The sequence below is a fragment of the Vicugna pacos genome, chromosome 7 (genome assembly GCF_048564905.1).
Source record: "Vicugna pacos chromosome 7, VicPac4, whole genome shotgun sequence".
In the NCBI taxonomy this organism is placed as follows: domain Eukaryota; kingdom Metazoa; phylum Chordata; class Mammalia; order Artiodactyla; family Camelidae; genus Vicugna; species Vicugna pacos.
Genome location: NC_132993.1, coordinates 77,427,706 through 77,442,693, shown reverse-complemented (window position 1 = coordinate 77,442,693; position 14,988 = coordinate 77,427,706). Strand labels below are relative to the sequence as shown.

The window sequence follows — 14,988 nt, the reverse complement described above, 5'->3', positions numbered from 1 at the left end:
AAGCTGCTTAATTCTGGGAGGAGAGGAGTGTAATTAGAAAGAGCGGTAGAGCTCTGTCCCTTGGTCAGTCCATTTTCGCAATAAAGCATTTTCTATTCAATCTGTTAGAGTCTGAGCAGCACAATTTGAAAAAACCCTCCAGTAAAATATAAAAATCACTAGATTAAGAATCTAAAGATCTAACCTCTAGTCCTAGTCCTGCTATTAAGAAGCCATATTACAGAACCTCTGTAGATCCTCATCTGTAAAATATGGAGATTGAACTAGGTATCTTTCAGCTCAAATATTTGAGGGAACCATGAGCAGCTGGATGCAAATCACAAAACTCTGTTCTATCAGTTCTCTGCTGCAAAATAATATGCTCACTGAAGTGTAAAATTTGCTTGCCTACCTCAGAGTTCTAAGTACTAGATTTTTTTTGAATCTTAAAAATTTAGTGGAGTTAAGATAAAATTGCAGTGTAAAACATACAATATAAAATAGTCCTGTTCTCAGTGATTTCAATACATTTTTCTTTCTCATCTCATTTTAAATTAGTGATACTTCATTGATTCACTCAACGAACATAGAGTGCCCACTGTCTGACAGACACTGAAGTAAGTACTGGGGATAGAAAAGACTAGAGACTGTCCATTACTCTATAAACATTCATAATCCCCTCCCCTTGAATACAAAAATAATTGGTTCTTAACCATGTGTTCTTTCTCAACCGAACTTTTTTGTCTGTGATGCTGTATCCTTTCTCGGTGGTAAAGCCGGTGCTGCAAAGGGACATATTAAAATTAAATGAAGTGAAGTGTACTCATTTAGAAAGAACTATATATTTAAAAATGACGTTTTCTGTAAGGAAAATGGCTTTGTTGTCATAGATCTTTGATCAACTTTGAGCGCAGGGTATTTAGTCTATAGGTATAAAAGGCTTTGCTTTCCCGGTAAGTAGAGTCTCTCTTAAAATTGAAGATGGTTCCATTGTTCAGAAGGAGACCGTGTCACTGATGCCGCCCATACTACATGAATGATTCTGGATTACTAGCGTTGCTGGAAGTGGATTGGGGCCAACAGAGGGAAGAGTTGCATGAAGACGCAAAGGAGACCTTGTAAGGTTTAGAAGGGAATTGTCAAAGGGCCATTCCCTCTAGACTTAACCCCAGATTCCCTTTTTGTGATACAAGCCACAGCCTTTGGGCAGGTCTCCCTTTGTTATACAGACTGGTAGACCTTCCAGCTCAAGCCACAAATGCACACCCACTCCCTTGAGTGACTCTCCCCAAGGTGGAGCTGACGTCCACCCTTTACTCTTGACAGGGCACCCTCCCCATAGACCCACCCAACTGTTGACTTGCGTTCAAGGGCCACCACCATTACCCACCCCAGCACCATCTTCCAGGAACTGGCCTCTCCCCCATTAGTCCCCGCCCCTCTTCGGTGAGCACCCAATGGGTGGAGTCGGGGCCGCGGTGGGAGGAGCCTGAGGCGGGCACATTTAAAGAAAGGCAGAGGGCGAAAGAAGGCAAGAGAGAAGAAGAAAGAGAAACCAGGGGGCGAGGCGCCGTCCAATGACAAAGCCCAGGGGTGGGCGCCGGCCGCCATCTTGTACCGGGCGGCAGGATCTTCACCCGCGTCCTCCGCCCTCGGAGGGGGAGGGGCGGCGGCGGAGGCGAGAAAAGTAGCTAGAGACGCGCCGAGCGGGAGGCGCCAGCAGCGGCCGCAGCCGCGGAGCCGAACGCGGGCGGTGACGGCGGCGGCGGGACCCGGCGAGCGTGGGCGGCCCCGAGCGGCCTCCGATGCGGCGCAGCGTGAAGAGGCGGCGGCGCCGGCCCCCGGCGGCCCCGGCCCCGGCCGCCCGGGTCGGCGGCTTTAGAGCGGGAGGAGGGGCCGGGCTGGAGGCGCGGGAGGAGAAGGTCGTGTACTCGCGGTCGCAACTGTCTCTGGCCGACAGCACCAAGGCGCTGGGCGACGCCTTCAAGCTGTTCATGCCGCGCAGTACGGAGTTCATGAGCTCGGACGCGGAGCTCTGGAGCTTCCTCTGCAGCCTCAAGCACCAGTTCTCCCCGCACATCCTGCGCAGCAAGGACGTCTACGGCTACTCCTCCTGCCGGGCTCTGGTCCCCGACCCCCCAGTAAACCCTGCCGCCCGTGGCCAGACGCGCAGGCCGGCCCAGGGCGCCGCGGCCAGAAGGAGGCGCCGCGGAGCCCGGGCGCCCGCCGTCCGCCGGAGGAAGCCCCCGCCACCGCCGCCGCCGCCGCCGCCGGCCCTCGAGGAGAGCTGCCCCACAAAGCCCGCGGCTCCGGAGCCCTGCTTCGGGGGCCGCACGCTGGAGGAGATCTGGAGGGCGGCCACCCCGACGCTGACCACCTTCCCCACCATCCGCGTCGGCGGCGACGTGTGGGGCGAGCGCAGCCTGGCGGCGGCGCGGCGCCGGGCGCGCCAAGTCCTGCGAGTGAACCTGGAACCCGTGGTGAGGCTCCGCCGCTTCCCGGTGCCCCGGGCGTGAGAGGCGGCCCGCGTAGCCCTCCCAGCCTGGGACGGAGCTCCCGCCCGGGGGGATGGACTAGTGTCAGTCAAGTGTTTACAGATCCGGCCAAGACCCCGTCCCCTCGTGCACTTTACGGGCGAAGATGTCACCGGATGGTTTTCCCCGGCCCGCGGCGCCGCCGTCTGGGACCCGGGGGCAGGTGTGCCCTCCGCTGCCTCCCTTCCGGCGCCGAGTCCGTGGAGGGAGGAGACCGCTGGACCCGCAGGGGAGGACCCTTTTCTTCCTTACCCCGGACTGAGACGTCTCCAGGACTGTAGGGGCAGATCCGTTTTCTCCCTCTGGACTCTACCTCACTGGTCTGGAAGTCCTCCGAAGAAGTCAATTATTTTTCCAAAGGAATTTGGTTTCATGCTTGTGTAATAAAGCCAGAATCGACTTGCTTCTCACCCCGCTCCTCTAAGCCCCCGTTTTTCTTTTCGACTGCCACCCCTCTTGCTGGATGAACGATCGAACCTGTTTTGTGGTGGTGCACCCATTTGTGCTCAGGGTATTCTGAATCCCACTCGTTTCCTAATTTTAACTGGATTCCAAAGCTTTGACCAAGGATATTTTTCTAAGAGATTCAAGCTTATGACTGTTAATAGTGCAAGGATTTGTATGCTTTGAATTTCATGGGCTCACTGATTGCAAACAAAGAGATGCAAAGTACAACTGTTTAAGCATTTTAAAGATGTTTCTAAAGGTTTTATATTGAAATTTAATGTTTCAATTTACTGAGCTCCTAAAGAAAATGGTAGAAACTCCTATAAAGTTCTGTTTAGGAAAAGTTGACTTGTTAAATTCTTTTTAACTAAATAAAAATTAAAGTGCATTGAAACCACATGGCTTGTGATAAAAAAAAATGTATCATAAAGAACTGGTGTTGGTTAAAGAGATGGATGGAATCCTATTGGCAATCATATGGCTTCCTGGTCTAACATACAAATCCAGGAATAGTTCAAGGATAACTTTAAATTGGGGATCACATAGGAGAAGGGAATGTGTGTGAACTTTGTGATTGAAATGAGAAACAGAATACCCATTAGAATTCTCAGAGCTATTAATGATCTAGAGGGGTGGGGTCATTTCTTGGTATCAAATAACTGGTTGGAGTTACTTTGAGCAAAGTAGATCTTTCTTTACTCTTTGTTGTTGGATAGTAAAAAATGTCCAGAGTAATACCCATCACATTTATAAATATCGTGACAATTAGTTGATTTTTTTTTTTTGCTCCACGAGTATCTTTTATCTGAATTCCATTCATAATGTTTGCAGTTACCGGTCTTTGTTGACAGCTGAAGATCACAGGAATTGGAACAGGCGAGTCACACTGAGTACTGACCCTTCTGTTACATTTTTATAGTAGCATTTATACCGTATGGCCCAGTGTGGAATTCTTGATTATCCAAGTGCCTTTGGTCATTGGTGGCAGCAAGACTTAATAGTTTTTAGCCAGTGGTGCCACAGCCAGATTTTACTGCAATATTTAAAGGGTCAAGTAGTGTTTTTGTACCACTATTTTTCAGATTTATTCTGCCATGAAAAGGTTCATACTGGCTGAAACTTGACTTATGAAATCCTCAATATTAAGGTTTATCTGCTTGACAGCTTCTTAGAAGAATAAAAAGAGTTGCGGTTTTGACTCTTGTATTCTTAGAATTGAAATGGCATAGCTTTCTGAATTGAATTGTTCAAGTTTCATAGTCCATAAGTAGGAGTTTTGTGACTTTAATTTCAGTGTTCTTGTTTTGTAAAAAAACAAAATTATATATATATATATACTTTATGCCAGCTTCCTGGTACACCTCGTATTCTTTTATTCACTACTCAGTGACTGCGTTTTTCCAAACACTGTCATGGGAGTAAATAAAAGTGAATAATTACTTAGATGATGGCGAGTGTTAAATTATATTGTGTGATAGGAAGCTTATATATATTCTTTTGGTTATTAGCTTCCATTGCCAGTTGTATTTCAGACACATAGAGTTTCCCCCCTCCAACCCCCAAATGGTTAACTTTTTTAGCTAATTAGCCCCTGATGAAAAAATATGTATTTGTAACACTGACTATTGTACATAGTTTTATAATAATTAAAAAATAAATTCAATGGCCATATTAGAATGTAATTTCAACATATAGCTTATCTAGATAGTTTCCTAGAGGACTCTGAAATTAGACTTAGCTGGGAGGATAACTTTGCTCAGCACAAAACCGAACCAACCATTGACACCATACATTTATTTTAACTGAGATTCTTGACATTTTTTCCTCATGCCTTATTACTTTAGTGCATTTGAACTATCATAAATATTTCTTTGGATTATCTGGGCTGTCTTGATTTCAGTTTGGCTCTGATTGCCCATCTTGAATTCAAAATGTTATTTATCTGGTCTATTTAAAAATCATGCCATTACTAGTTTGTGAAAAAAGATGTAAAAAAATCCTTTATTTTTGCCAAGTGTTCTTTAGCAGAATCTATGTTACAACTTCTAAAATGTGAAGAAACAGCTATTATAGTTGGTGAGTGTTCTAATAGGGAAGAGTATTTTATGGGTGTACATTGGGCAGTATGTGAAAAAGGAACTTGGCAAGGTGGCCTTTATGTTGAAGTGTTCATTTCCTGTCCTCTAAAGTAAGTCTGTAGCTTAGCTTGTATATAGTTTTTTAAAAGAAATCCCATGATCTTTATTAATTCTCTTATAAGATTATCTTATATGTCTTATGGCACAAGTAGGAGGGGGAAGCTAGGAGGAACTTTATCACCTTGCAATGCTTTTATTTAATTTTTAACTCTTGAGTGCCTAAATGTGGTGACTGGCACCTCAGCTAACCTTTTGAGATTCCCGATGTCATTTTTACCCTCCTTCTTGTCAACCAGCAACTTACTTTTTCCTTACTGAAACCAGTAATGTCTTGATTGTTGAGGGTAAGCTTTGTTGTTGATAGTGCAAAGTGTTGTGGTGTGTATTTATTTTGTCACAGTTTGAGTACCCAGTTGAACATGTGTAACTTAAGCTGGTGGCCAACCCCTATTGATTTGCTACTTGCAAATGATACTACTATTTTTCTGAAAACTCTTCCCTCAAAAAAACATTAAAAATACTTGAATACAAAAAAAAAAGTTCTGAGCAATTTTGAACTCAAAGCTTTTTGTTATTTTAAGGGTGGCCACGGCACTTTTTAAATTGGTGGTTTTTCACGGACGTATATACATAATATTTTCTTTTTTGGTGTGTTTGAAATATTTTTTTGATAGACTGTAATGTCTTAAGTGCATTAGAAGGCAATTGTAACGGAAGAGAATCGTTTCCTTGGACTGTTTGATGTGCATATGATCAAGATTTATGATCTGTATTTTGCTTTTTAACTTATTTACTGTAAATAAATTTTAGAGAATACACAGTGTCTGGTTTTTCTAATGTTGAATGTTTTTGAAATGGGATTTTATGTTTACATGTGAATTGGGAAGCACCTTAATATACAGTGTGATCAATTTTGGGTTTTTTTTTGTGAACTTCAACTTCTGGAAGTCTCAGGATCTGTGTTTGGTGCTATCTTGGGACTTGTTTGTTATATCACCTCTTGAATCTCCAGGATGGTACTACATGCCCAAGCCAAAGCCATTGCCCAGTTTGCCAGCAAAAAAAGACTTTAAAAATGCATCAAAATTCAGTTTTGAGTCCTGGCCCCCAAATCTTCCTGTGGTGGTGATAAAAAATCTAAAGCTCATGTTCTTTAATATTAGGAAAGAGTCAAAGTGCTCCCATGTGAGTAGGAACAGTAAAGCCAGTTTCGCAGAATAATAGTAGAGCTAGAATTTTCATTACATTTTAGAAGGTAGACGTGCGGTGTTAGCAAGAGCAGAATTCATAGTCCTATGTGGCCTGAATGCGGCTTTGTACCTGAGTTCCTATCAATAATTGGAGGCAGCGTAGTGTAATAGGTGTGAATCATAGTTCCTGGGATGGAATTAAGGTTTTACCACTCATAAGTGTTAGGACTTGAGGGAAGATATGTTAACTGCTTTAGCTTCCTCGAGTATCACCTGTGCTTAGTAAAAGAAACTACTGGGCTATTATTGAAAGGACTCAAAGGAATATGAATGGTGGACACGTAGGAAATAAATAATATTAATTGGAGGTGTGTGTGCTGAGAATATAAATGCTGAGAGTGGTCCTCTGGGAATTTAGCTTCCCGAGAATAGAGTGTCATCTGGGAAAGCTAAAAGACAAATTAAGAGATGGTAATTTATGGGTGAATTAAATTGAAGATGGAGGAACCTCAAAATGGATTTATTCTGACAAGCTATACAGCAGGAAGTTGGATTAAGTTAATTTACTGATTTTACTCTTGGAGTTTTCTAAGGCTTTCTTAAAATTTTATCATCGTGTTATCTCTGAAAGATATTTAAAGTGTCATGTTACATGTTTTAAACTATCTGAGAATTTATAAAAGTATTAGATTAATGTTACTGATTGAAGAACTTGCCAGATTTCCACACTAAGTTTTCATCTGGAGTAAACTCAGTAAGGGTTGCTTAAGAACCATATTAATTTAATTAATTTGCATGTACAGAACTAAGTTAGAATTAATTACTGTGAAGTTTGTACTTCCTGTGTTAAAGGAAACAAATGAGTATGATAGTTATGTTTGAAACAGCAGAAAATTATTACTGAAAATAAAAAAATCCTAATCTTTGAAGAATTGATACACTTTGTTTTAGATTTTGGGTCTAAAGCCTTTAGTTTAGTTAATTCCTCTTGGCACAGAGAATAACAAAACATATTCTAAGTTGGTGAGCAAGCCAGGGTTGCAGTGTCTGAAGCTGACGCAAAAGAATTCGTTAGATGGAAGTTATCCAGTAGTAAGAAGCTCAAAACTGAGCCTGATTGCTGTTTTGATTTCACAAGAGCGATGACTTCTTACTGTCAGCCATGACTTGTCTTGGTAAATGTCACTGTAAACCGTGATCTGTAATGTGATAAACACACCCAGAACCCAACTGAAAGATAACAATCATAACAACACCAAGCACTATGGCTGGCCCAGCAAGTTTGAATTCATGTTCTATTGGACTCAAAATTGGACTACTTTTTTTAAAAATGTGTGTATATATATATATATGTGTGTGTTTGTGTGTATGTTTACGATTTTTTTAAATATACATATCTTTAACTATAAATGTTCAGCAATAGTAGAAAAAGCAGTGTGACAGGGCTGTAAACTCTCAGGTTAAAAAAATTATTGAAGCGTAGTACACATACTAAAAAGTACGTATGTTTAAAATATTATAAGGACAGCTTGATGAAATTTCATAAATTCAATATACTCGTGGAACCAGCATGCAGATTGAAAAAACAGCATTACTAGTACCCCAGGAGACCCCATTATGCCCCTTTCAGTCACTACCTATCTCCTCTCTAAGGTAACCTTTATTCTGACTTCTTACAGTATAGATAACTTTTGCCTCCTTCTGGTTGTAATTACATGGAATTATGTGTTGTAAGCCTAGCTTCTTTCACTCAAAGTTATGTTTGTGAGATTCACTCATATTATGGCATGTACTGTAAATCATTTGTTTTCATTGGTGTATAGAATTCTATTATGTGAATATTCTACAATGTTTCTGCAACTCTTGACGGGCATTTAGTTAGATTTCAGTTTAGGGCAATTATAAATAAATCTTCAAGGCACATGAGAGAACATGTCCTTTGGTGAATTTTTGAAAAAAAAAAGTTTACCTAGGAATGAATTTGCTGGGTCATGTGCTATGCAAATGATCAGCTTTGGTAGATACTTCCAGTTTTCCAAAGTGGTTATACCAAGTTACATGAACTTTCATAGCAGCATATAAGCATGCTGGATATTTCATATCCTTGCCAACACTTGATATCTTTGGTCTTTTTCATTTAGCCATCCTGGTGGATAAACAGATTTTTTTTTGAAAAAATTAAAAACATTTTAATCCAAGTAATATATAGACATGATTTAAAAAAAACACCTTAAAATGCACTTGAGGGCTAACAATAATGAAGTTAAAGCCCTGCTCACCCACAGACATCCCTTCCCTAAAGGCAACCTTTTTTTTAAAAGTTGGGGTGTTTTCAAAATAAGCTATTTTTTAGGGCAGTTTTAGGTTTGCAGGCTAATTCCATAGAAAGTACAGAGTCCCCCTACTTTCTACAGTTATTGATATCTTGCATTAATGTGAGTACATTTATTATATTATAACTGATGGGTGAGCCATTTTTAATTTCATCTTTTAATTAAATTTTTTCTTTCAGTTTTATTGAGATATGATTGACATATAGTGCTGTATAAGTTTAAAGTGTACAGCATAATGATCTGACTTACATACATCATGAAATTACCACAACAAGTTTGGTGAACATCTATCATCTCATAGAGATACAAAATTAAAGGAATAGAAAAAATATTTTTTCCTTGTGATGAGAATTCCTAGGATTTACTCTCTTAACAGCTTTGATATATAACATACAGCAGAATTAATTATATTTATCACAGTGTACATTACATCCCTAATAATAACTTATAAGTAGAAGTTTGTACCTTTTGACTATCTTCATCCAATTCTTCCTCCCCTATCCCCACTGCTGGTAACCACAAATCTGATCTCTTTTTTTCTATGAGTTTGTTTGTTGGTTTTTGAAGTATAATTGACGTACAACACTTGTTCCTATTACATAACACAATGATTCAGTATGTCTATACATTTCAAAATGATCACATGATCAGTCTAATTGCTATTTGTCACCCTACTTAGATATTATATAATTATTGATTATATTCCCTACACTGTACATTTCATACCTGTGATTCATTTATTTTGCAATTGGAAGATTGTACTTTTTAATCTCCTTCACTCATTTTGTTATGTTTGTTCGTTTGTTTTATTTTTTAGATTCCACATATAAGTGAAATCACACTGTATTTGTCTTTTTCTGTCTGACTTATCCTACTTAGCATAATGCCCTCTAGATTCATCCATATTGTGACAAAATGGAAAGATTTCCATTTTTTTATGTGTGAGTAGCATTCCACTGTATATATATACCCCATCTTCTTTATCCATTCATCCATTGATGGGCACTTAGGTTGCTTCCATATGTTCGCTGTTGTAAATAACAAAACAATAAGGGTGCATATGTCTTTTCTAATTAGTGTTTTTGTTTTCTTTGGATAAATTCTCAGGAGTAGAACTGCTGGATCATATGGCAGTTCTAGTTTTAATTTTTTCATAGCAGCTGCACCAGTTTACATTCCCATCAACCGTACATCAGGGTTCCCTTTTCTCCACATCCTGGTCAACCCTTCCTATTTGTTGTCTTTTTGATTAGTCATTCTGACAGGTGCGAGGTGATATCTCATTGTAGTATTGACTTTCATTTCCCTTATGGTGAGTGATGTTGGGTCTCTTCTCATGTGCCTGGTGGTCATCTGTGTATCTTCTTTGGAAAAATGTCTATTTAGGTTCAATGCTCATTTTTTTTATCGGGATTTTTTTTGACGTTGAGTTGCATGAGTTCTTTGCATGTTTTGGATATTAACCCCTTATTGAATATATTGTTTGCAAATATCTTTTCTTATTCAGTATGCAGCCCTTTCATTGTGTTGATAGTTTTTACTGTGCAAAATCTTTTTAGTTTGATGTAGTCCCCTTTGTTTATTCTCACTGTTGTTGTCCTTGCCTGAGGAGACATATCCAAAAAAATATTACTAAGACTGGTGTCAAAGAACATACTACCCATGTTTTCTTCTAGAAGTTTTATGGCTTCAAGTCTTACGTTTAAGTCTTTAATCCATTTTGAATTTATTTTTGTATACAGTGTGAGAAAGTTGTCCAGTTTGATTCTTTTCATGTAGATGTCCAGTTTTCCCAATGCCGTTTATTGAAGAAGCTGCCTTTCCCTGATTGTATATTCTTGCCTCCTTTGTTAAATTGCCCATTTAAGGGTGGGTTCATTTCTGGGTTCTCTATTTTGTTCCATTGATCTATGTGTCTGTTTTTCTGCCAGTACCACACAGTTTGATTATGATAGCTATGTTAGTGTAGTTTGCAGTGAGGGAGCATGATACTTACAGCTTTTGTCTTTCTCAAGATTGTTTTGATTATGCAGTCTTTTGTGTTTGTGTACACATTTTAGAATTCTTTGTTCTTATTTTGTGAAAAATGCCATTGGTATTTTGATAGGGATTTCATTGAATCTGTAGATTTCTTTGGGTAGTATGGTCTTTTTAACAATATTAATTCTTCCAGTCCATGAACATGGAAGATCTTTCCATCTGTGTTATCTTGAATTTCTTTAATCAATGTCTTACAGTTTTCTGAGTGCAAGTATTTTACCTCCTTAGTTAGATTTATTGCTAGGTATTTTATTCTTTTTGATGCAATTGTAAATTGAATTGTTTTCTTAATTTCTCTTTCTGATAGTTCATTGTAAGTGTATAGAAATACAACAGATTTCTGTATATTAATTTTGTATACTACAATTTAATCAAATTCATCAATGAGTTCTAGTAGTTTTTGGTGGTGACTTTAGGATTTTCTGTGTATATTATCATGTCATCTGCAAACAGTGACAGTTTTACTTCTTCTTTTCCAGTTTGGGTTCTTTTTATTTCTTTTTCTTTTCTTATGACTGTGGCTAGGGACTGGATGAGTCATTATTGACATATTATTAATTAACTAATATTAGAGTTCACTTTTTCTGTTGTATAGTTTCATAAGTTTTGACAAATGCATAATATGATGTGTCCACCACTATAATATCATACAGAATAGTTTCACTGCCCTAAAAAGGCCCTGTGCTCCACCTGTTCATTACTTCCTCCCTTCCTCCTTGGCAACCACTGTTTTTTTTCTTTTCTTTTTTTTTTTTTTTACGAAACAGTAAAAAATATATATATATTTACTATAGTTTTGCCTTTTTCAGACTGTCTTATAGTTGGAATCATAAAGTACATAGTTTTGCCAGATTGCCTTCTTTCACTTAGCAATATGTATTTAAGTTTCCTCAATATCTTTTAAATAGCTTCCTCCTTCCCTCCCTTCCTTTTCTTCATTAATGAGTTTAATTAATTAATTATTTTTTTTAGTGGAAATAGGTTTGAATCCTTTCATTATGGCTTGGCTTACAGTCAATTTACAATGTTATGTGTTAGTTTCTGGGGTACAGTATAGTGATTCAGCTTTTCATATTCTTCTTCATTATAGGCTATTACAAGATATTGAATATAGTTCACTGTGCTATACAGTAGGACCTTGTTGTTTATCTATTTTATATATAGTAATTAGCATCTGCAAATCCCAAACTCTCAATTTATCCCTCCACCCACCCCGTTTCCCCCTGGTAACCACTAGTTTGTTTTCTATGTCTGTGAGTCTATTTCTGTTTTGTAAATAAGTTCATTTGTATCATTTTTTAAAATTGCACATATAAGTGATATATGGTGTTTTTCTTTCTATGGTATTTTTCTTTCTATTTTTGGCTTACTTCACTTAGTATGACTATCTCCAGGTCTATCCACATTGCAGCAAATGGTATTATTTTATATTTTTTATGGCTGAGTAGTATTCCATTGTGTATATATGCCACATCTTCAGTCATCTTTCAATAGACATTTAGATTGTTTCCATGTCTTGGCTATTGTAAATAGTGCTGCTATGAACATTGGGGTGCAGGTGGCTTTTTGAATTAGAGTTCCCTCTGGATATATGCCCACGAGTGGGATTGCTGGATCATAGGGTAAGTCTATTTTCAGTTCTTAAGGAATCTCCATACTGTTTCCCATAATGTCCACACTAAACTACATTCCCACCAACAGTGTAGGCGAGTTCCTTTTCTCCACACCCTTTCCAGCACTGATCATTTGTGGACTTTTTAATGATAGCTATTCTGACCTGTGTGTGTGTGTGTGTGTGTGTGTGAGATACCTCATTGCAGTTTCGATTTACATTTCTCTAATAGAGATAGTGAGCATTTTTTCATGTGTCTGTTGGCCATTTCTGTGTCTTCACTGGAGAAATATTTGGGTCTTTTGCCCATTTTTTGATTTGGTTGTTTATTTTTGTGTTATTGATTTATATAAGCTGTTTGTACATTCTGGAAGTTAAGCCCTTTTCAGTTACATCATCTGCAAATATTTTCTCCCATTCTGTCAGTTGTCTTTTTGTTTACAGTTTCCCTTGCTATGAAGAAGCTTATAAGTTTAATTAGATACCATTTGTTTATTTTTGCTTCTATTTCTATTGCCTCCTTAGAATGACCTAGGTGAACATTGCTAAGATTTATGTCAGAGAATGTTTTTCCTGTGCTTTCTTCTATGAGATTTATAATGTCTTGTCTTATGTTTAACTGTCTAAGCTATTTTGAGTTTATTTTTGTATGAAGTGAGAGAGTATTCTAACTTCATTGATTTACATGCAGCTGTCCAACTTTCCCAACACCACTTGCTGAAGAGGCAGTCTTTTCTCCATTGTATATTCTTGCTTTCTTTGTTGAAGATCAATAGACTGTAGGTGTGTGGGTTTATTCTGTTTACTGCTCTATTCTGTTCCATTGCTCCATACGTCTGTTTCTGTGCCAATACTGTGCTGTTTTGATTACTGTAGCTCTATAGAATTGTCTGAAGCCTGGGAGGGTTTATTCCTCCAGCTTTGTTGGTTTTCTTCAGTATTGCTTTGGCAATTCTGGGTCTTTTGTGATTCAGTATAAATTTTAGGATTATGTTCTAGTTCTGTGAAAAATGTCCTGGGTAATTTGACAGGGATCACATTAAATCTGTACATTGCTTTGGGTAGTATGGCCATTTTAGCAATATTAATTCTTCCAATTCAAGAACATGAGGTATCTTTCCATTTCTTTAAATTATCTTTAATTTCCTTAATCAATGTTTTATGGCTCTCTGCATGTAAGTCATTCACCTTCTTGGTCAGATATATTCCAATTTTTTTTTGATGTGATTTTAAAAGGGATTGTTTTCTTACTTTCCTTTTCTGATCTTTCATTGTTAGTGTAAAGAAATGCAACAGATTTCTGTATGTTAATCTTGTATCCTGCTACCTTGCTGAATTTGTTTATTGGTTGTAGTAATTTTTGTTTGGAGTCTTCAGGGTTTTCTATATGTAATGTCATGTCATCTGCATATAGAGACAATTTTACCTCTTCTCTTGCAATTTGGATCTTTCTAATTTCTTTTTATTGTCTGATTGCTATAGCTAGGACTTCCAATACTATGTTGAATAGAAGTGGTGAGAGCGGGCATCCTTGTCTTGTTCCAGATTTTAGTGGGAAAGCTTTCAACTTTTTCGCCATTGAGTATTATGTTGGCTATGGGTTTGTCATAAATAGCTTTCATTATGTTGAGATATGTTCCCTCTGTACCCATTTTGGTAAGAGTATTTATCATGAATGGATGTTGAATTTTATCAGGTGTTTTTTCTGTACCTGTTGAGATTATCATGTGATTTGTCCCCCTTTCTCTTGTTAATGTGGTATATTACATTGGTTGATTTGCATTTGTTGAACCATCCTTGTGTCCCTGGGATGAATTCAACTTGATATAGTATATAATCTTTTTTACGTGTTGTTGGACTTGATGTGCTAATATTTTGCTGAGAATTTTCACATCTATGTTCATCAGCAATATTGGCCTGTAATGTTCTTTTTTGGCAGTGTCTTTGTCTGGTTTTGGTATCAGGGTGATGGAGGCTTCATAGAACGAGTTTGGATGTGTTCCTTCCTCTTCAGTCCACTACAGACTAGTGATTGGCCTGTTCAAATTATCTATTTCTTCTTGATTCAGTTTTAGTAGACTGTATATTTCTAGAAACTTCTCCTAACGAAGTTTATTTTTTGAAACAGTTTTAGGTTTCCATAAAAATTAACCAGAAAGTACAGAGAGTTTCCATATACCTTCTCATCCCTGCCATGTCCCACTCCCCCTGCTCCCACACACAGAGTTTCCCCTATTATTAACATCTTGCATTAACATGGTACATTTATTACAGTTGATGAGCCAATATTGATACTATCGTTAACCAAAGTCCAGTTTATCTTATGGTTTGTTCTTTGTGTTGTATAGTCTTATGAGGTTTTATAAATACAAAATGTCACGTATTCACCATTGCAGTATCATACAGAAAGAATAGTTTCACTGCCATAAAATCCCCTATGTTCCATCTATTCATCTCTCCCTTTCTACCCTGACTCCCTGGAAACCACAGGTCTTTTACTGTCTTCATAGTTTGAGATAACACTTTGAACTGTTTCAGGTTTTTATTCTTTTGTGTTATCTTCATAATTCTATATAATGTACTGTACTGCTGTTTATTTATTTATTAATTTTAGGTACCATCTGCTGACTTCCTAAATGAAGATGAGATATAGTTCACTTATACCATCTTTCTTCTGTCTCCTCTCCTCCTAGTATACTTACATTACTAAATTTC

General features: G+C 38.2%; 1 protein-coding gene across 1 annotated transcript; it reads left to right on the top strand.

Moving 5' to 3' along the window:
* The first annotated feature begins 1,481 nt into the window (after positions 1-1,481).
* Positions 1,482-2,661, top strand: CCDC71L (coiled-coil domain containing 71 like). Its single transcript, XM_072965211.1, has one exon. It carries the CDS (start codon positions 1,785-1,787, stop codon positions 2,493-2,495), a length of 711 nt encoding a protein of 236 aa, XP_072821312.1. The 5' UTR covers positions 1,482-1,784; the 3' UTR covers positions 2,496-2,661.
* The last annotated feature ends 12,327 nt before the right edge of the window (positions 2,662-14,988 follow it).